This window comes from Ictalurus furcatus, chromosome 4 (genome assembly GCF_023375685.1).
Source record: "Ictalurus furcatus strain D&B chromosome 4, Billie_1.0, whole genome shotgun sequence".
Taxonomy (NCBI): Eukaryota; Metazoa; Chordata; class Actinopteri; order Siluriformes; family Ictaluridae; genus Ictalurus; species Ictalurus furcatus.
The window spans coordinates 31,646,951-31,670,183 of NC_071258.1; the positions used below are offsets into that span (position 1 = coordinate 31,646,951).

General features: G+C 41.7%; 1 protein-coding gene across 1 annotated transcript; it reads right to left on the minus strand.

Moving 5' to 3' along the window:
- Positions 1–146: 146 nt before the first annotated feature.
- On the minus strand, positions 147–23,229 carry tars3 (threonyl-tRNA synthetase 3). The gene is made up of 19 exons (XM_053623611.1): positions 22,746–23,229; positions 22,380–22,472; positions 21,814–22,001; positions 19,695–19,818; positions 18,531–18,655; positions 16,241–16,358; positions 14,890–14,954; positions 14,712–14,790; positions 14,343–14,489; positions 9,313–9,411; positions 8,618–8,784; positions 7,096–7,258; positions 6,716–6,853; positions 6,517–6,594; positions 6,318–6,418; positions 6,095–6,199; positions 3,895–3,967; positions 2,609–2,723; positions 147–2,079 (listed from the first exon to the last, which is right to left on the minus strand). The coding sequence occupies exons 1-19, from the start codon at positions 23,073–23,075 to the stop codon at positions 1,931–1,933; spliced, it is 2,457 nt and encodes an 818-aa protein (XP_053479586.1). The 5' UTR covers positions 23,076–23,229; the 3' UTR covers positions 147–1,930.
- Positions 23,230–23,233: the final 4 nt, after the last annotated feature.

Genomic DNA, 23,233 nt, shown 5'->3' on the forward strand with positions numbered 1-23,233 from the left:
CACCCCCCGAACCTGGGACAGAAATGGACTTAACTGAGATTTTTGTGATTAATCTTTACAAAATAATTTATAATAGCGGTGTTGGGGGTGGGGATTAGTATAGATTGCAAAATCATTTACAAATAAAATTTGGCTAGTTCTGGTGCAAGTGGCATCATTAGTTGAATGAAGTTCACCTGTGTCCAATTAACAGGTCATGTGATCTCAATATAAATACACCTGCTCCAAGCTTTGGAGCTTTTTGGAGAATATACCAGGGTGGAAAAAAAGACAGCATCCTGGAGAGCAACGAGCTACCAGAACAAATCTGGGATCAAGTTCTGCAAAAGCATTTTTCATTTTTAATGTCTAAAAGTAACGGTCAGAACTATTTAGTCTGGAAGTACTACATGATTATGAAGGCATGTCACGATGAATTAATACACATTCTTTCTCTCACACACCTGAATACTGAATCAAGATTAAATCATGAGTCTCTGAAAATGGTTTATTCTTCATTATTCCCAGCAGTCATCAAAGCTTTATGCCATCTTCCCCCCCATCATCACATATCACTCCATCAAACCTTCCCTTTAACAGAACACACTTTACCACATGAACAGTCTGGGTGAAATTTACAATCTGCGTTCTTACATTCAGTGCAATTGACAGAAGAAAAAAAAAAAGCATCACTGCAATGACGTTTTGTCGAAACGATTTTCTGTATTCACGAGTGTTCAAGCCAAACGTCACCTCTACCAACTGCTTCCCACGTGTCCACAGAACTGTTCGGATTTCATACGACGCACTGAAAAATAACCTCCCTTTGATCGTAAATTACTTTCACTAATACGTTCCATCTAAAGCCGTTTTCCTCTTTGTCCAACACCGTACATCATCACGTCCCACTTTCTAGAACCGCGACTGCATTTCCCATTACGGTTTGTCCTGGTTTTATTGGTTACGCCTGACGACCTAATCCCAATCCAAAAGATCCAAACATAAAGCCTTTTCTAATGTTTAATAATCGAGTCTAGGGGTGTTACGGTCTGAAATGTGAACAGTCTTATAACCTAATCTTTATTTAAAAAATAAAATAAAATAAAAAAATCACAGTGTCACAGTTAATCAACCATTAAACAACAACAACAACAACAACAACAACAACAAAAAATCTAAATCGAGTAATTATTGTTCATTATTAGAAATATATTTTTGAGAAATGACTTCTCCGTCACTGTCGGTATTTATCACTCGGGTGTTATAAACTGAAAGAGCGGGCGGTTTCCGAGAAAAAGCCAAAAGAATAGGTAGTTGTTTGGTTTAGTTCTGGTCAGCAATGCTGTGTTCTTCTAGGTGTTGTATATATTAAAGGAACATGCTAGAAGTGTGACAGAGATAGCAACGTAATGTGTTTACAGCTAAAGGGTTTTCAGCATCGCCGCGTTCTCTAATTAATTAAGCTTGGGCTCGGGGCACAAGGTAGGGGACACCCTGGATGGGGTGCCAACCCATCGCAAGCCAAAATCGCACGCGTGACGGAAAATTTGGAAAATGCCAATCAACCTACGACGCATGTCTATGCACTGGTAGAGGAAACCGGAGTACCCGGAGGAAACCCCTGAAGCACGAGCAGAACATACGAACTCCACGCACACAGGGTGGAGACGGGATTCGAAGCGCAACCCCGGAGGTGCAAGGCTAACCACTTAGCCACCGTGTCCTTGATTGGGTAAAAAAATAAAATAAAATAAACATAGGCGGTAAGAAATGGAAATGCAGTCAGCAATGAGGCAAGCATCCGATCATACACAGTGACTAACCGTGAAACCATGACACCGTAACACTACTAGTCAAGTCATTATCTTCTTCCAAACAGCTGCTACTGACAGAAAAAAAAAAAAAAAAAAAAAAGACGTAGGAGGCTATGGAATCAGGCCCATATATCTGTTCAGAAGACCTCCTCAGCATTCCTGCAGCGCGACTGTTTGAGCAGAGAGAGCCGAGCCAGGACCTCAGGCACTGTCAGCTCGCCGTGGACCTTGTTGTCCCTCGTGCGCACGTTGACGCCGTTAGTCATCTTCTCCTTCTCACCGACCACTGCCAAGGACAACATCAAAAGAGGGACACAACAACGCATAATCATTTCCATGTTAATTTCCGCAGCTGCTCTGCAAGGGCAACAGTTGGCATAACAGCATTGCATGTTTCTTTTGCAAACAGACCGAAGATTCATTCACAGTCAGAGAACGTACACACGTGTCAAAAACAATCACACACGCCGAGTGAGTGGGGTGCTGTTGTACTTTTTCTAGACGTATAATACGTGTATTACATTTAACGCAATCGATTTTTCTAGTTTCTAGGTTCGTGTTCACATTCTTCCAGCCCTGAAATAAGCTCCGCCCCCCCTCAGCTGCAGCTGTTCAGCTGTTCACTAAAGGACACTGCACAACGCATAACACGCACGCAGTTTTAACAGAGGACTGCGGACAGTGATTTACATCTACGTGATGATAAAAAAACACAAATTATAAAGAGCAATGCTGTTCCCGTTCTTCAACAACAAGCGTCTCCTGTTGGAGCTGTCCGTTGTTCCAGAACCACCTCTGATCTGATCTTTTCTTACCCAGAATGAAGTTGTATTGAGCCAGCTGAGCATTGCGGATTTTCTTGTTCAGAAGGCAGCCAGAGTCGAGGTCTGCGTCCGCCATGAAACCCGCCTCCACAAACTGCTTACACACCTACGGCGGAACAAAGTCCTCTGCAGTGACTCATGCTACGCTCAAACACACACAAAACAATCCGCACCCACCTTCATCAAGCATCTTACATCTTACAGTGGGTTTTTGGTACTTTTCATTTTGTTTTCCTTTGTTTTATCTATTTATTTATTTATTTTTCTTCTTCTCAATGAAATATTTGGGAAAGGGAAGGGAGGAGAGAAGAGAAAAGGTAAATGAATCACATGAAAATGAATCACATGTAAATGAATCACATGTAAATGAATCACATGAAAGCATCTTACAGTTGGAAACACTGATCTAGCATCAGCAGACCTTCCCTGAACATTTTTGTGTATTTATTAAACAATGTTATACACTGGCGTTGTCGAATTCTCAAATCTGATTGGTCAGAAAGTGTTGATTTATTGCCTGTGTTCGTTCGAATACGTTATCATTTCTGTAACAGCAGCTGGTTCACAGGGAGGGAAGCTCCACAGAATCTAAAAAAAAATGCCCAACTGTCGATATGGTGAGGTTTTCCTTCAAGAGATCAGTTTAACGTTTATGGAAGGAGTCTCCGGTGTCAGTGCTTTGTATGAAATGAATAAATAAATAAATAAATAGCATGTTTTCCACAACAGTTGTCGGTAAGGGAACGACGGTTATAACACTTACGTACTTACTTGTTCTGTAAATGTTCCCTAACATTAAATGTAACCATAAATGGATAAAACAAATGATGTGCCAATCATTGGCAAAGTTCTGTGTTCAGAGAGGAATAAATTACTTCATGATGTTACGTTATTCAATGTATTTCTGTTTGCTCTATGTGCCATTTGTGTGTCTATGTCAGTGGTGAGATGGGTTTTCGTTTGTCTCCTCCCCCTTCTCTAGGCCCCGCCTACTGCATGCGTCATATCAGTGACTCTTCTTTAAATCAGGCAGCATCACACCATCCCATCACTGATTATTTTCCTGTTACAGCACACCTCTGAATTTCTTCCTGAGATGGCTAGACATGTCTATACCTCACGATAGGAAAATGAGAAACTATATGAGCGCAGAATATTGCATTTCAACACACTATCCTGGATACAAAGGATTTTCTGAGCTTCAGCCTGAGATTAGAGTCAACGTCTTCAACGGACATGATAAAACAAATAAAAACATAAAAGACGGCGTAGCCTACCTCGCTGGCATATTCTTCAAGGGATGGATTAACAGGCACTACCATGACCTGGCGAGGAGATAACCAGAGCGGCCTGAGAAAACATTAACACCACGAGAGAGGTTAAGCGGTGTTTAGATATGCTTCAGGTTCCTGCTAGTTTACAAGGCATTTACAAGGCTGGAAAATTGCAAACACGCTCCTAACGCTAGCTAGACTCGTTTAATTGTTAACAGTTTTCTCGGAAAAAAAGAACAATTCTGCAAACACTTAATGATGCCTTTTGAGCTGAAATGTTATAGTGAAATATTTATAATAATAATAATAATAATAATAATAATAATAATATTAATAATAATATTAAGAAGAAGAAGAAAAGGAAGAGGGAAATGAAGAAGAAAGATAGGAAAAAGAAGGAAAGGAAAAAGAAGAAAAGGAAGAAGAAGCAAAAGAAGGAAAAAGGGAAGAAGAAGCAAAAGGAAGAAAAGGAAGAAGAAAAAAAGGAAGAAGAGGAAGAAGAAAAAAAGGAAGAAAAGGAAGAGGAAGCAAAGGGAAGAAGAAGAAAAGGAAGAGGAAGCAAAAGGAAGAAGGGGAAGAAGAAGAAGAAAAGGAAGAAGAGGAGGAAGAAGAAAAGGAAGAAAGGGAAGAAGAAGAAAAGGAAGAAAGGGAAGAAGAAGAAAAGGAAGAAGAGGAGGAAGAAGAGGAAGAAGAAAAAAAGGAAGAAAAGGAAGAGGAAGCAAAGGGAAGAAGAAGAAAAGGAAGAGGAAGCAAAAGGAAGAAGGGGAAGAAGAAGAAGAAAAGGAAGAAGAGGAGGAAGAAGAAAAGGAAGAAAGGGAAGAAGAAGAAAAGGAAGAAAGGGAAGAAGAAGAAAAGGAAGAAGAGGAGGAAGAAGAAAAGGAAGAAGAGGAGGAAGAAGAAAAGGAAGCAGAGGGGGAAGAAGAAAAGGAAGCAGAGGGGGAAGAAGAAAAGGAAGCAGAGGGGGAAGAAGAAAAGGAAGCAGAGGAGGAAGAAGAAAAGGAAGCAGAGGAGGAAGAAGAAAAGGAAGAAGAGGAGGAAGAAGAAAAGGAAGAAGAGGAGGAAGAAGAAAAGGAAGAAGGGGAAGAAGAAAAGGAAGGAGAGGAAGAAGAAAAGGAAGAAGAGGAAGAAGAAGAAAAGGAAGAAGAAAAGGAAGAAAGGGAAGAAGAAGAAAAGGAAGAAGAGGAGGAAGAAGAAAAGGAAGAAGAGGAGGAAGAAGAAAAGGAAGAAGAGGAGGAAGAAGAAAAGGAAGAAGAAAAGGAAGAAGGGGAAGAAGAAAAGGAAGAAGGGGAAGAAGAAAAGGAAGAAGGGGAAGAAGAAAAGGAAGAAGAGGAGGAAGAAGAAAAGGAAGAAGAGGAAGAAGAAGAAAAGGAAGAAGAGGAAGAAGAAGAAAAGGAAGAAGAGGAAGAAGAAGAAAAGGAAGAAGAGGAAGAAGAAGAAAAGGAAGAAGAGGAGGAAGAAGAAAAGGAAGAAGAGGAAGAAGAAAAGGAAGAAGAGGAAGAAGAAGAAAAGGAAGAAGAGGAAGAAGAAGAAAAGGAAGAAGAAGAAAAGGAAGCAGAGGAAGAAGAAGAAGAAGAAAAGAAAGCAGAGGAAGAAGAAGAAGAAAAGGAAAAAGAAGAATAATAAGAAGGAAAGGAAGAAGAAAAAAGGAAGATGAAGAAAAGGAAGCAGCAAAAGAAGAAAAAAGGAAGAAGAAAGAAAGGAGGAAGAAAAAGGAAGATGAAGAAGGAGAAGAGGAAGAAGAAGAAGGAGAATAATTATTTCACATATTTATCTGTATTTTACAGTGTGAGAAATAAATATAGAAAGAAATAAAGAAAAATAGGGAGTCAGAAATAAAAGCAAAAAAAAAAAGTCTAGAAACATTCAAAAATGATGCCTGTTAAACTGAATCGCATTAGTGAAATATTATTATTATTATTATTATTATTAACAAAATAACAAGAGTAATAAGAAGAAGAACAGGAAGAAAAAGACAAAGAAGAATAATTTATCAGCGCTTCCCAGTGTGAGATGGAAGAAAGAAAGTCAAAAATAAAACCGCAAAATAAGCAAATAAAAATGACACAAATAACAGCAGAAAATAATAATATAATATATAAACATGTCAGATAAAAATCGTATAAAAAAATAGAAGTATAATAATAAAAAGAATCTAATTCCGCTCAATTCAGTACATCTGTTTTTACAGAAATAACGTTATTACCATTTCCCAGCGTAGTTTTCTGTGAGAATGGCGATCATCCTCTCTACTGAGCCCAGGATAGCGCGGTGGATAATCACAGGCCTGGCTCGGTCATCTCCATCTTTCCTATAAGGAGATTTGATCATAGTGTTGATGAGTGAGAACACACCGCCATTATAACACACTGTAAACCTACGAGAGGGTCAAACAGTGAATAATGTGAGAATCGTGTCATATTCCTCACCCCGTGTAAGTCAAGTTGAAGCGAAGAGGCAGCTGGAAGTCCAGCTGGATGGTGGCACACTGGTGATAACGCCCGATGGCGTCCTTGATCTTGATATCAATCTGCAGTGGCAAACAAAAGACGTTTAAAAAAAATAAAATGGTATGAAGTCATTTGTGTCATTGTGTGATTTGTGAGGTCAGCACTGTCAAAGTCTCACCTTTGGCCCATAAAAAGCTCCATCGCCTGGGTTTAGCTTCCACGGTTCTCCAAACTCGTTCAGACTGTTCTCGAGTTGCTGCACGATGCAGAGGTAAAGTCATCAGTACATTTGCTTTGAAGTGTTCTAGAGGAGAACTATCGCTTGACTTTTTTTTTTTTTGGTAAAATTCACTGGAAATAATTCTAAAATCTAGCACCTTCTCAGCCTGGTCCCACACAGCGATGTCCCCCAGGAACTTCTCCGGCCGTGTGGACAGATGCAGCTGGAAGGAGAAGCCGAAGACGTCGTAGACGCAGCGCAGGAAGTCCAGACAGCCCTTCATCTCCGACTCAATCTGGAAGGAGAACAGTGTACAGGAAAGCCGCTTGATGACTCCACGGCTCTACGCAGAACAACGCTCGAGAACAGAAACCAAGGAAGTTAATATACAGCGTGTGCACAAATGAAAAGGTATACTCTGTGGGAATGTCCTGAAATGTATACACAGAAGGCCTTTTTTTCCTTTTCCATCTCTGAAGGAAGAGAATCCAGGTGAAGTGAGTCTCTACGGTGTGACTCGAGGGCGGAGTGCCGTACCTGCTCCATGGTGCAGAAGATGTGCGCGTCGTCCTGCTGGAAACGGCGGACGCGGGTGAGTCCCGTCAGTGTTCCTGAGAGTTCGTTACGATGCAGCACGCCAAAATCCGCCAGCCTCAGGGGAAGCTCCCTCCACGACCGGGGCCGGTGACAGAACATCAGACTGAGAGAGAGAGAGAGAGAGAGAGAGAGAGAGAGAGAGAGAGAAAGAAGACAGAGAGGTAGAGAGAGATAGCAGAAGTAGAGAGAGGGAGATAAACAAAGGGAGACAGAAAAAGGCAGACAGAGGTAGAGAGAGAGAGAGAAAAACAGATAGCAGAAGCAGAGGGAGAGAGTGACAGAAACAGACAGACAGACAGACAGGTAGAGAGAGAGAGATAAATAAATGTAGCAAGATAGAGAGAGAGAGAGAGAGAGAGAGAGAGAGAGAGAGAGAGAGAGAGAGATAGCAAAAGTAAAGGGGGACAGAGAAACAGACAGGTAGAGAGAGAGGGCGAGACAAATAAAAGTAGTGAGAGAGAGAGTGAGAGAGAGAGAGAGAGAGAGAGAGAGAGAGAGAGAGAGAGAGACAGACAGGTAGAGAGAGATAGCAAAAGTAGAGGGAGAGAGAGAGAAATAGACAGGTAGAGAGAGAGAGACAAATAAAAGTAGCGAGATAGAGAAAGAGAGACAGACAGACAGACAGATAGAGAGAGATAGCAAAAGTAGAGGGGGAGAGAGAAACAGACAGGTAGAGAGAGAGAGACAAATAAAAGTAGTGAGAGAGAAAGAGAGAGACAGACAGGTAGCGAGAGATAGCAAAAGTAGGGGGGGGGGGAGACAAATAAAAGTAGCGAGATAGATAGGGAGAGAGAGAGAGAGAGAGAGAGAGAGAGAGAGAGAGAGAGAGGGAGAGAGAAGGTTAAAGAAATGAGAGAACCCACTAGAGAATTCTAGGAACTTTATTATGACACTGTAATGTGTAAATAAAAGTTAAATTCGTAAGAACCATCCAGCATAATTATCAGCTGAAAAACTGTAATATCAGCTGTTCCAATAATAATAATAATAATAATAATAATAATAATAATGAACAGAAATCTCAAATATCACATCTGGGGCATGGGTTACAATCGTCAGGATCACCTCCCTACTGAAGAATCACAGGCTGGATATTTGTGAAATAAACCACGCACTATATCGGCTGTGCGGCTGGGCGGCTGTGGATCAGGTGGTAGAGCGGGTTGTCCACTAATCGTAGGGTTGGCGGTTCGATTCCCGGCCCACGTGACTCCACATACCGAAGTGTCCTTGGGCAAGACACTGAACCCCAAGTTGCTCCCAATGGCGAGTTAGAGCCTTGCATGGGAGCTCTGCTACCGTTGGAGTGTGAGTGTGTGTCAATGGGACACAGTGTAAAGCGCTTTGGATAAAAGCGCTATATAAGTGCGCCCATTTAAATCCCAGTCTGAAGGCAGTGTTAGTGAATGAAGAACACAGTTGTTTTTTTTTACTCCACGCTGGTGTGTGTGTACGGTTTTACCAGTGTCCAGGGCAGTTCATGGGCTTGAGGGCGAAGATGTCCTGCTCCACGGGGAAGGAGAACATGTTCTCACTGTAGTGCTGCCAGTGGCCTGACGTCTCCCACAGTTTGCTGTTGTAGATGTTTGGAGATGCCACTTCCTGAAAACCTCTTCTCCAATACTCCTCCTGTATGGACAGAAATCCCACCCAGGTTAAATCCCACCCAGGTTAAATCCCACCCAGTTTAAATCTCATCCAGGTTAAATCCCACCCAGGATAAAATGAAAGTTGAAATGGCTTTATTCTGCTTATTGTAATATTACCTTTATTAATCTTATTAATATAATCTTGCACATTTCAAGCATTACTAGACAGAAGAGAAACCATCTGAAAATTAAAAGACATTTACATGCTTGAAACGAGGAAAATGTCAAACTGCTGTCTGTATTTAAAGCGTTTTCGCTTTCTCAGACCGGGACATTTATACCAATACACATTTTGAGCACGGAGATGCGGTTTGGCATCGTTGCTGCGTTACTGAATAGAAAATGGCCTGCTATCTACAGACGTTCCCAACGAACAGCTTCAGAGCTCATGAAGAAAAGCACATACAGACCTACATCCTGTGTAGACGAGAATCTGCCAGTCGTATGCAGGAACAGCGTTATGTAATGCATGCAGATGGTAATGGAGGAACGTGTGGAGCAGATTTACCCTGATGAACTCAGTGAGGGTGTTGTAGATGTAGGCTCCACGAGGGAGGAAAAAACAGCTGCCTGGACTCAGATCATGAAAGAAGAACAGCTCCTGATCCTGAATCATACCATCAGAAAGAGAGAGAGAGAGAGAGAGAGAGAGAGAGAGAGCAGAGAAAGGATGGGGTAATGAGAGAAAGAAGGAGTGAGAGAAATAGGAGAATGGGGGGAAGAGAGAGCAGAAGTAGAGTGAGAGATGGGGAAGAAAACAGAGAGACACAGATAGTAGAGAGAGAAAGACAGGGAAAGACAGAAAGAGATAATGAGAGAATGAGGAGATTGGGGAAGAGATAGAGAGAGAGAGAGAGAGAGAGAGAGAGAGAGAGATAGAGAAGCAGCAAGAGAGATAGAGGGTTAGAGCGAGAAAGAGAGAAGCAGCGAGAGAGATGGAGGGATAGAGGGAGAGAGAGAGAGAAGCAGCAAGAGAGATAGAGGGATAGAGAGAGAGAGAAGCAGCGAGAGAGATAGAGGGATAGAGAGAGAAAGAGAGTGAGAGAGAGAGAGAGAGAAGCAGGGAGAGAGATAGAGGGACAGAGAGAGAGAGAGAGAGAGAGAGAGAGAGAGGCAGCGAGAGAGAGAGGGACAAAGAGATAGAGAGAGAAGCAGCGAGAGAGATAGAGGGACAGAGAGAGAGAGAGGCAGCGAGAGAGATAGAGGGACAAAGATAGAGAGAGAGAAGCAGAGAGAGAGAAGCAGCGAGAGAGATAGAGGGAGGGGGAGAGAGAGAGAGAGAGAGAGAGAGAGAGAGAAGCAGCGAGAGAGATAGAGGGAGGGAGAGAGAGAGAGAGGCAGCGAGAGAGATAGAGGGACAAAGATAGAGAGAGAGAAGCAGAGAGAGAGAAGCAGCGAGAGAGATAGAGGGAGGGGGAGAGAGAGAGAGAGAGAGAGAGAGAGAAACAGCGAGAGAGATAGAGGGAGGGATAGAGAGAGAGAGAAGCAGCGAGAGAGATAGCAGAAGTAGAGTGAGAGATGGGGACAAAACAGAGAGACACAGATTGGTAGAGGGAGAGAGACAGAAAGAGACAGTGAGAGAACAAGGAGATTGGGGAAAGAGAGAGACAGAGATAGCAGAAGTAGAGAGAGGGAGATTAACAGAGAGAGACACAGAAAAAGACAGACAGAGGTAGAGAGACAGAGAATAGAAGTAAGATTAAAGAAATCACTCAACCCCAAGCACTTTCATTATGTTTCTACTGAGATATTTCTCGTGTGTTTAGTGACTCTGGTGCTAATTGGTTGTTTGGTGCTGTCGTTTTTGTATTTTCATTATTCCTGTGAGGAGTTTTCTGTTGCGTCGCCATCACCGGGGGACGTTGTTATTGCTGGTACAGTTATAAAAAAACAAAAAGAGCAAGAACTTCTTTTCTCATTCACTTTTCATTTTCAAGATCATATTAAATAAACAATCCAGCGTAGAAGTAGCCAAGACGGCGAAGTCAAAGTCCCAGAATGCAATGCAGCTATACAACCTCGAGTCACGCCAGAGACTCGGCTCGGCGAGCTGGCGAACCTGACTGTGTTGATGACTTGAGGGAAAGTTGAAGCTTTGAGCAGAGCGCACAGGTGAGGAGATGAGAACGCCGGATAGCTCAAAGGACTAAAGCGCCGCTGCATCGCTCTCTTTAGATAGAGACTAAGTGAAGTCTAACGCTGCTGTCCACTAGAGATCGCGATCACTTTTTGCTAGCAAAAGACAAACACTGACGCATCAGTGTTTTTCCTCTCACTCTATAGCTCAAAAATGGCCCAATTCGGATCTTGTGTATAGAAGTTAATCATACAGCATTATGGGTAACGTAGGACATCGTTAGCCGAAGTGAAAACAGAGCAACGTGAATTTTTAAGAACCAACTAAGAAATGAATTCCATAATAAATCTAGGAATCAACTCAAGTTCAGATCTCGATTATAGAAGATTGATATGAAAATCGTTCGGGGTGGACGGGAAGAAAGAGGTCTCAGCGGCCACTTATGTTCAGTAGGAGGACACGCGGTGCCAAAGTTTTCCATCTCCACAGGGAATCGAGGGGACACATGGCATCAAATCTGCTCTCAACTCCCAAGACAAACTGTCCTCGGAGCCCTCCGACTTCACACTACTAGCGTATGGTAACAGGACACGACGTGACACGACATTAATTCATTCAAATCGACATTAAACCTGACCCTCCTACAGTTCCCCAGTCACGTACACCTCTATAAGCAGGAAGAAGGAACAGGAAGTCATCTCTTGAAGAACCAGCTGGCCATCTCGGGATCAGTGGGAAGCGTGGATCACACGCTAATCGAGAACGCGACATAAGCGGAGCCTTCGCTTTTCCCGGAGATGCGTAGGGCGGGGGAACGAAAATTTATTCTGTGCATTTCCAAGACAACGTCGCTTTGAGCAGCTTTCTTCAAAGCAGGCGACATCGAGACCGTCAGATCCGATACCGCGGTTCTCTCCGTCGGTCCGTTTGCACGCAAGCAAGCTTTTGCTTTTAGAGGACGAGCTGTCGTTCAGCTCAGTTGGGTTTTGGTTGGCATTAGAAATAAAGCTACACCTAATCGTTCCACATGAAGCCGCACAATGTAAAACTAACGAGCTGGTCCGTTGTAATCCATGAACATCATTAAACAAAATAAATAAATAAATAAATAAATAAAAGCACTGCTCTACAGTCCACAGTGTGCTTTTTTTTCTCCCCGGGGTCATGCGCCGGCCAAGTGGAACAGAACGTGGAAAGTTTGGATTGGAGTCAGGCCGGAGTTGGAACTCATTTCGTCCGAACGTTCCCATGATACAGCACTACATAAACACCGAGACAATTCCACATGATTATAAGGACCAATAAGTAAGGGATTAAACCAAGGTCAGGTGTGCGTTGCACGATTTTAAAGCACAACGTGCAGGCAAAGAACCAGCCAACGCGAACAAGAGGTTGGTTGACATTAAAATGGTGTAACACACACTTAGCCTTGGATTAAATCCCGCTTACACCATGTTAAAGCGGTCAGTGATGTTTGCAACGCAAAATTTGCCTGAAAAGATAAAAATAGCACTTCGTTTTCGTTAGTTATTTTATATACGGGTCGTTAGATCTAGAATTTCACCCACTCTAAATCAAGAGCAAGCAAGTGAGAGAATGTGAGAGAGAGATAGATAGAGAGAGGGAGAGAGAGAGAGATAGATAGAGAGAGAGATAGAGAAAGAGACAGAGAGAATGAGAGAGTGAGAGAGAGAGAGAGAGAGAGAGAGTGTGAGAGAGGGAGAGATAGAGATGGAGAGAGAGACAGAGAGAATGAGAGAGTGAGAGAGAGAGAGAGAGAGAGAGATAGAGTGAGAGAGGGAGAGAGGGAGAGATAGAGATGGAGAGAGAGACAGAGAGAATGAGAGAGTGAGAGAGAGAGAGAGATAGAGTGAGAGAGGGAGAGAGGGAGAGATAGAGAGAGAGAGAGAGATAGAGATGAGAGAGAGACAGAGAGAATGAGAGAGTGAGAGAGAGAGAGAGAGATAGAGTGAGAGAGGGAGAGAGAGAGAGAGAGAGAGAGAGAGAGAGAGAGAGAGACAGAGCGCGAGTGTGAGGCTGTGCATGTGTGAATTACAGCGTCTGTCTACTAATAACGGAGCTGTGAGTTTAACTGTATGTTACCATGGTTACAGTTGTTTATAGGCAGTGCATTCATTTCGAACGGCGATTAAACTGACCGGAACTACTTGTGGTATACATGGGTTTATCGCACACCTTCCAGCCAATCAGAATCGAGTATACACACAGAACATGGTATAAGTAAGGAATAAACCACTTGGGGGTGTGCAGTTATAGGAAAATAACCAGCAACGGTGTGGTGTGTTGAAGCGGAGTTACTGTTCCCATCCGGAACTTTATCACTTTCCTATAAGAGCATATCCCGAAGTGTTTTATTCCTCTTGTACCACAGCAGTTTGCCAGTCATGATAATGTATTCATAATTTAGCACAGCATGCTTTTTATCCGTTTATAGCTACATTTAACATTGCGGAATGTCCGATCACGCTTTTTATCCGTTTATAGCTACATTTAACATTGCGGAACGTCCGATCACGCTTTTTATCCGTTTATAGCTACATTTAACATTGCGGAACGTCCGATCACGCTTTTTATCCGTTTATAGCTACATTTAACATTGCGGAACGTCCGATCACGCTTTTTATCCGTTTATAGCTACATTTAACATTGCGGTACGTCCAATCACACTTTTTATCCGTTTATAGCTACATTTAACATAGCGGAACGTCCGATCACGCTTTTTATCCGTTTATAGCTACATTTAAGATTGTGGAACATCCATTCATGCTTTTTATCCGTTTATAGTTACATATAATGTTGTGGAATATCCATTCATGCTTTTTATCCGTTTATAGTTACATATAATGTTGTGGAACATCCGATCACGCTTTTTATCCCTTCATAGCTACATTTAAGGTTGCGGAACATCCATTCATGCTTTTTATCCGTTTATAGTTACATATAATGTTGTGGAGCATCCATTCATGCTTTTTATCCGTTTATAGTTACATTTAATATTGTATTAAATATGAATTAATTAATAATTAATAACCCGTTGTTCGCTCAGCAGCCGTTCTTTTTTACTTTCTCTTAAAACGAATACATGTAACTTATCATATTACTGTGGTATCATCACATGCAAATCCTTTGCGTTCATGAACACTTGGCAGAAATCTTCAAACCTCTTCAAATACAGACATGGACTGTTGTCCTTTTACATAACTGTTAAAAAAAAACAAAAAACAGACGTCTTAAATTGAACATCTGCTATACAAGTCCTTGTGTGTGAGCTGTTGCTATTTTTGATTCCCCTTGCAGCCCGAGCTACCGTTAGATGAAAATGATCTATTTTTCTAATCATTAATATAATGTGAACCTATTACCTTTATTCAGCACCCAGTTCTTTTAAACTGACCTCTAAAACATGATCCAAGTGTTTTTAACTCTTAACGCTGCCGTACCTTTCCGATTTTCCGATGGTCTCGGTTCTTGGCCTCTTCCTGAAAGCGCTCCCACTCCTTCAGCATCTTAGTGTCGGGGAAAGATATCCCGTAGACTCTCTGGAGCGTCTCCATGTCTGAGCGGCCTTCCCAGTACGTGGAGGAGTTCTAGACGACAGCCGCAGCAAGATTTGCCGTGAACGATCTGTGAAACTCACGCGTCTCTATACAAAACTACCATGCGATAATCTTACACGTCATTTTAGATTTAACATTACACTTACAGGAATTATTCTACAAACGTCCTGCGGCGACGAAGTACAGAAATCTAATCTGGTTATTCAATGCAGTTGATTATTTTACAGAATTGCTCGACATCCTGACACACACCTTATAGATCTTCAGTGCTTTGATCTTGCCCGTATGCCGTACGTGAGGGCCTCGGCACAGGTCAATGAGAGGGCCACATCTAAAAATACAAACCAATCAGAACCGGTTCAGACTGGATCAGAAAATATACAATAAATAAATAAATAAATAAATAAAGACCACCAGTGGTTTCATTTACCTGTACACAGTAGTGGTAGGGGTGGTCACTTTTTCATTCAGGATACGACATTTAAACTTATTGTACTGTGAAACAAACACGACACAAAGATAAATCTTCAAACGCAAAGTAATGAAACTGCATTTAAAAAAAAGCATTACAGGAAAATGATCCACGATGGAGCGGCGTGACGACGTGGAGTTATTCGTTTTCCTCTAAGAGCATGTCCTGAAATGTTTTTATTCCTTTTATACTGCAGCAATTTGCCAAAAATGATTTTTTTAATATTAATTTAATTTTAGTATTAATATTAATAATAATTTCAATTTTAGTGAATCAACACCTGAGAATTAAAACTGTCTAGAATGTAACATCAGTGCACACTGGGGAGAGAGAGAGAGAGAGAGAGAGAGAGAGAGAGAGAGAGAGAACTAAACAAGCTCACTGAATTTACTTAAATTAAACGCGTACATCTGTTCCACGTAAATGAATTGGGTTACATGAACACAATTTGTTTTCGTACATCCGACGTGACTATCACGGTTTTTTTTTAATCCCTGGAATAAAACCAAACTCTGCACTTTCACCTGAGCTCAGGATCAAACCCAACGACGTTACTGTTTAATCATTTAATCATTTAATCCCCCAGTTATTTCTTCCTGTTCGTGCCAACATCCTAGAACGTAACGGTATTAACGCTAACATGACGTGAATGGGTGACGCTCGCTCTACGTAACTCAAGCTAGTAATTAGAAACTTGTTTGAATTAAAATGTTGTACAAGCAATGAAAATCACGTTTTTGATGAGAAACTAAATTTCTTTTTATCGTAAACTATATACGTGATATGTTCTCTTAACACTTTGATGCGTTGTTTTTTTGTTTTTTTTTAATACACATTCACGGACAGTCAGTTTAAGGCTCTTTTTTATGTTTAAGGAAAATAGAAAATGTAAATCCCCTCCACATCACTTGAGGTCTTACTGTAATTACTGTAAATTAAAATTATAATCCTCAATAGCTGTAGAGTCTTTTTTTTTTGTTCTCATTCTTTGCTAACTTTCGACAGAAAAGAAAAAAAGAAAAATGTTTTATATATATATATTTTATATATATTACATTTTTGTCTTCATTATGACAGATTTTAAGACCTGAATGGTTTTTTTTTTTTTTATTAATAATTCAGGAATACTGTTTAACATAAGTACTATTTCAACAGAATCATAATTCTCACATCATCCAGTTAAGTATATTAAAAACATGAGACAATATAAAAGGATCTGGTTATGTGAATAAATCTTTTATGCATGAAAGGGTGAAATGTGACTGAGCACATGCTCCCTTTTTATCAGTAGATCAGGGAAGGATTTTACCTTGAACATCTCCAGCAGGGTTTCCTTGCTAATCTCCAATCTCTCGAACGGCTGCTTGTCCTTCATGATGCCCTTACAGAGTGTTTCCAGATCTCCAAACTCCGTGCTCGACACGCCTCTGATACAGACGAAACAACATCCACCGCTTACTTTTTTTTAAAGGGGGTAAACTACCACTACATCAGCGTCATATACAGTATACAGTACAAGCACAAAGTATCCACCAATGCCGGCTTATTAGATATTTAAAAAGAAATGAAATGAATCCAAGTCATTCATTTGTGCTGTGATTGTGCTATAAATATTACAGTTTGTCCTGGTTTGATTATTAAATGAATAAATAATAATAAAACGAACGTGTGTGCTGTTTATATGGGGTCCATGCAAATGAAAACCTTAATTATTATGATCATTTTTTCCATTGTTTATTGCAAATAGGTGTCACAGAAGTGTATCGTTTTTCTAAACAACCTCCATTTCATTCAACACAAGCGTTCCAGCACCTGACTGGATTCCTCTCGGAAAAAAAAAAAAAAAAAAAAAAAGTGACGTTCTAATTAACGTTGCACTTTGAAGCTTTTTATCTGCCTCACCATCGTAGGAAGATAATTTGGATGATTATTACAGCATGTCCTCAAGCGCTCACGTGTTTTATTCCTCTTATACCAACATTTCACCGATTAGCAATTTAAAAAAATAATTATTAAGGAATGAAACTCGGTACATTTGATCCATTTCTAGTGATAGTTAATGCTGTGGAATGTCCACGAAAGACGTTCGTCCCTGTTAGGACTTCAATGATAGCCTTCCCTCACGTTCTACTGAAGTTAATAAGACTGTCATAAAGGCTCGAACACTGGAGACTCCTTCCGAAAAAACAAAAACACTTCACCGTATCAACAATGATGTGCTTATTTGTTACATAACAGCATGTTTTTATTATTATTATTATTATTAAAAAATGGTAAATAAATGTTATTTTTATATTACATGGAATATCCATCATACAAGTTGCTGTGTTAGTTGTTACTATGGAAACGATGATATATTAGAACGAGTGCATGAGTACTGTATATTACACGGTAATATTATTATGCCATCGTCCTATACTGATATAAATTACGACTGGTAAAATATCTCAAAAATCAAATCAGCACATAATATTCTTATGGCACAATTAAAAAAAAAAAAAAAAAAGTTTTCTTTTCTTTTGTATTTACATGCGTGTTATAGAGTGTTATGATTTCGTTGGCCTTCAGAGCAGCACGACTTTACCCGACCACGAATTCTACCGTACTGTTTTACCCGAAGTGGTCCTGGGCTTCTGAAGCAAATTTGAAACAAATCTGATAAGCCGCTTGTTCTGAGAGAACATGATCCGCCTGGTTTGTAGCCCATCTGTTTGCCTGCACGATTCTCGTCTTTATCCTTTGACCCCTTCGATCTGCAAAGCCGTTTCATCCGTACAACTGCTACTCACTGCCAGAGTTTTCCTTTTCACGCCATCCTCAATAAACCCTTCAAGCGCTCTGTGTGTGTGTGAAAAGCCCAAGCTGAGAGCGCTGAATATCACACAATGCCAAAAGCTTCCTAGTTTTATTCATTACAGCTCTTCACTAAACACCGAGTAATACTCAAAGCGCTATGGTCTGCCTTATTTACACCACACAGTCATGTGTTGTTGGTTCCAGACGGATTGTTCGGATTTCTCGCTCGTTTTTAAATAACTCCATCACGACAATAAGATGAAGTACGGAGAAGAAGAATGTCTATAGAAGTCAGGAGCGTAACAGAATATCTACTGTATATAAACCCGTCAACCGAGTATATTCTAAAACGTGTTTTATCTTCGTGCGTGAAAACCTTGCGTACAATTTGTGTGAGGTGTACCTAATAAATTGACAACAACGTGAAGCGTTATTTATATAATGGACATGAGAAAAAAAAAAAGGTTTTCCCTTTAACAGCATGGCAGTGTTTTGGTCCTCTTATACCACAGCAGTTTGTCATTGCTTACAACTGTTTAAAACAGTATTTGTGTTTTTATCCAGTTTTAGTTACATTTAATAATGTGGAGCGTCTGCGAAACAGGTCATCATTTACATACATTAAGGCAGCTATAAAAAAAAAAACGCTCCTTCATCAGCGTTTCTTTCTCTCTCTGACACCGGAGACTCCTTCCGTAAAGGCTAAATAAACCCGCGTTTTTGCCTGTCAGAGCTGCTGTTATGGGAAACGAATTGTCCAATCAGAACCCAGAATTCTGTTGTGTTATAACAAGTACACTCACTTCTGGCCATCCAGGAACATGTCGTAGTAGAAGCCGTTCTCGATGGGAGGCCCGTAACACAGGCAGCCTCCGTAAAAGCGCTCCATGGCTTCTCCTAGGATGTGGGCGCTGGAGTGCCAGTACACCTGCAGGTACAGAGAGCGAGACGTGACGGCGATCGATCACAGCAAGGAACAAACCACAGATTTCATTTACGATCCTAAATTAGATAAATACGCACACACACAAAAAAAAGTAACGCAGTTTAAACAGAGGTCACCTACTGCTTGTTCTATTATGAACTAAAAACCTTTTATTGTTAAATAAATAAATAAATAAATAAATCCCCCAGCTACTTGTATATTATCAGCAAGGAATTGCTTTTTTTTCCTCTAAGTCTTATTGCTCATTTATTATTATTATTATTATTACTATTATTTAGATCTGATCTTATTAGGCTAGGTCTGAGCCGCCAACTCGTACATAAACTCATACGTACTGTAGCTGCGAGTTCGTTTAAGCAACGTTCACGCACGGCGACTCGAAGTGACCAGAGACCGTTCATTTTCAACGAGAGCGACCGTCGATGACGAGATGTGGGCGTGTCCAGAGACGCGACAAAGTCGAGAAAAGTTGAACTTTATGCAAATTTGGAGCGACTTTGTGTAGCGACTACCAATGGAAGCGAAGACGGTAGAGCGCACGTGATCCCTGAGCCGCCGTGTCTGCCTGCGAGTCGGAATTGTTTCCTCGATCCGGACAGTCTGGCGCTTACGGTTTCGCCGCAGAGAGACGGCCACGATGGCAAAGAGCGCACACACACACACACACTGCTTCTCCTTCATCTCGTAGGATTTGATGCATATATAAACGCTGGTTTGTATCTTATAGATACAAACGCTCTTCCTACAGAATGTTTCATTCTAGCGGCAAGAAAACTTGATTAGCGCCACCCAGTGATAACTGTTACTATAGCAACCTGTATTAGGAACACCTACTGGCGACTTCAAAGTACAGCGACTATGAAGATAAAATCACTGTGTGTGTGTGTGTGTGTGTGTGTGTGTGTGTGTGTGTGTGTGAATATACCTTTACTGATTATGCAGAAATCTAGATGTAGACTTAGATCCCTAAATGAGAAAGCCCCAGTGAGGAAAAACTCCAACCTGAAGGTAATATACTCACGGCCTGGGCGTCTTCGTCGTCGAAGCGCAGCAGTTTCAGGGAGCAGTCTTTCTCGAGCGGTCGATCCAAATCCCACAACTCGTCGTCCACCCGTGCGATCACACAGTTATCAGCCAGCCCCTGACTGCAGGAGCACAAACACCACCACAACACTCAGCACTGAAACACACTTTAAACACAAAGTTCTCAAACACCACAACAACAACAACAACAACAACACGGTGCTAAACTGCATACATGCTCTAGTCAGCAATTCCTGCAGGAAGCTTTAGGTAACACCATCTCAGTGCTTTATCTCTCATAACCCTTTGTGCATGCTGTATCACAGAAGGTATTTACATCATCCTGGCTAAAACAAACCCCAATGCGAGGTGATAACTACATACGCTAGAGAGTGCAAGTAAAAAAAATGAACACCCAAAACACCTCCAGGTGATAAAGTACGGTTCTTATTTGTGTCAGGAACTCATTGAATTATTTTTGTAAAAAACAAAAATCCTCAGTAACTCCCTCTGTGGACACAAACACGGTTTTCTTCAGCTCCTGACAGATAGAATTAACTCTTCAGGAAAAGGTGCAGAATATAATTATTTTTAAAACTCTGTAAAACCTGCCATTTCGTTAGTTTTGCTTCTCACATCTCGACATCTTCTTACATTACGCAAGACTACGAGTGTACACATGAATATCGGATGAAAATCTAGCCAGATAGCAGGAGAGCGATGACCTTGTTTGCTACTTGAGAAGATGTGGGCGCAGGGTTGTTACTCTCAGCCATCCTTACATGGGTGTTACAAGTGTTGTAAGACAGCACCCTCTCTTGGTCAAATATATAATTTAACATAACATAATATATTTAAATCTCCAGATTCTCACTGTTGGTAAACTTACTCTTTTTTTTCTTTAAAAAAAAAAAAAAAAAATTAGATCACTTGACTCACCAATAAGAGTCGACTCTTTCAAATGACTCATTTCCATTTTTTCCCCCTAGCCTAAGCGTGCAATATTTTAACCAGTCATTGTTCTTTTCTGACTAACTAACACTGAAACTGTGTCACAAATACACTATACCGCCAAAGTATGTGAACACACGACCATCACACCCGTATGCGGCTCTTCCCCAAACTGTTGGCAGAAAGTTAGAAGCATATGATTGTATAGAATGTTTTTTTTATATGCCGCAGTTTTATAAATTCCTTCACTGGAACTAAGAGGCTCAAACGTGTTTCAGCATGACAGTGCCCCTGTGCACAAAGCGAGCTCCATGAAGATATGGCATGTTAAGGTCGGAGTAGAAGAACTCGAGTGTCCTGCATAGAGCCCTGACCTCAACCCCGCCGCACGCCAGACCTCCTCACTTAACATCAGTGCCTCATCTTACTAACGCTTGTGTCTGAATGAACACAAATCCCCACAGCCACGCTCGAAAATCTAGTGGAAAGCCTTCGCAGAAGAGAAGAGTGGAGGTTAATACAGGGTGACGACAGATCTGGAGCCTATCCTAGGAATACTGGCTGTGAGGCAGATACACCCTGGATGGGACTCCGGTCCATCGCAGAGCATCATGATTAAATACAACTCCAAAGAAATGATGGTTATCTTAAACATACTGTTAACTAGACGGCTTTTGCTCTTGGATTAATATGGCGATTTGTAAATTTCCACTAGAAACTAAAAAGAATTCGAGACTCTGAATATCATTCGGCGTTTTGTGGTCCTTCAATTGAGATTCCTCTTAAAAGATATTTTGTGAATTGCTGTTCTTAGAAGCAAGATTGTATGTAAATGCCGAGATCATCTGTTGCCATTATTAAGTTATTACTAAATTAGCTCCATTTGTAGATATCCAAAACTGAATTACGGATAGTCCGACGAAACCCATTATATAATAAAACTTGCTATAGTGTATGTGCGTTATCCGGATAAGCGCAGGAGTGGATCCAAAGAACACTTTGTGCCTTAATCGTGCTGTAAAACCAGACTGATCTCTACACTGACATCATTTGCAAATATGGCCTCTTACATTACACCCACAGTTGGACAACTCTAGGTCGCTATGCGGCCTTAAAAGGACTCCAGTGTACAGCTATAAGTGGAAAGATTCCTCCCAGCAGCCCACCTGACACCGCAGGCGAGTTGGTAAGGAGTAGTGACCCAGGATCGAGCCTCCACTCTTTGTCCGTCGGGCAGCTGGACGGAGATGGGCTTGCTCTTAGCTGCCTGCTTGGCCAGGTTGCAGTCACTCTCCTTCTTCAGTCTCTCATAGAGCTCCAAGCGCTCTGATACGTAGCCGGGCCATGGTTTCAGCTGCTCCGGGACAAAAGACACGCATTAACGTCAGGTTATATCATTCAACTTGTACTAGAACTCCTGCAGTGTCCTACAAGTCTATTTTATATAGAGTTAGAAGGTGTTAAGACTGTTGTGCATTTAATTTTGTACTCTGATCCAGGGCCAGTGCATCTCAGTGTGTTATAATAGATCTTGATAGGTTTCAGGCAGACAAAACTGGTTGCAGGTCTCTATAAACTATAAATATGACTCTTCTATATTCAGACGATGTTACTGATGCAACATCAGCGCAATAGTATTCTGGCAGTGCATCACCTGCTGGAGCTTTGTCAGCTATATTGATGACGCATGACGACCAGATGAGAGAGGAAAAAAATCTTTATTTTGAAATACCTCCCCTACTCCTCCCTGTCCTTTGGGTTTCTCCTTCTTCTTGCTCTTCTCTGTGGAGTTTTGGACCTCTGGAGGCTTCGTCGGTTCAGTGCTCTGGCGTGTGCGTGCCAAAATAAATATATTAAAAATATTAGAGCAACATCAATGTGTGTGTTGATGCTTAATAATTGTATTCTGGATCAGCTGCTTATAAGGGACTCTAACAGACACAGAGAACGTGCACAGGTAGATTACTGCAATAATGGCAATATTTGCGTCATGGCTGGTGACGTCACACAATATTACTACTACTACTACTACTACAACTACTACTACTACTGCTGCTGCTAATACTGCTGCTAATACTACTGCTAATAATGGGCCAACCTTTTGGGGTGCATTTACTTTCGGCGTTTCTCTCGCGCTCGTCTCGTGCTTCTTATGCACAGCGTTGCTCTTGCTCTCACGGCCTGTGCGCGCGCCGGCCTGGCCTTGTGTCTCGAGCTCCAGTTCGGCCCGGAGAGCGCGCTGTAGGTGCACGAGCCGGTACCGGAGCTTCTCATTCTCGCCCCGCAGGTCCTCGAGTTCGGAGCCGCTCGCGAGCTCGGCACTAAAGCAACCACCACTGACTGCGTCACGGAGGCGGCTGATCTCTTCACCGAGCACCTCGATTTGCCGTTCCTGTGCGGCCAAACGTGCGGCCACGCGCTCCGCCATGTTTAAAGCCCCTGTGTGTGACAGCTGGAGACGGGTTTCCCCTCATCCGAGGGTCGTTTAATTGTTAAAAATAAAAACAGTGCAACAGCGACCTCTTGGGTACATTTGTGGTGATTCAGCGTGCTGACACGGTGACGTCACGCTGTTGCCGGGAGTAC

Coding starts and splice junctions, on each gene's coding strand:
- tars3 (XM_053623611.1), bottom strand. CDS start 23,075: ATGGCGGAGCGCGTGGCCGCACGTTTGGCCGCACAGGAACGGCAAATC. Junction 18,656..19,694: donor ACGACGAAGACGCCCAGGCC/GTGAGTATATTA, acceptor CTGTACCTGCAG/GTGTACTGGCACTCCAGCGC. Junction 6,595..6,715: donor TGTGGGACCAGGCTGAGAAG/GTGCTAGATTTT, acceptor TGCATCGTGCAG/CAACTCGAGAACAGTCTGAA.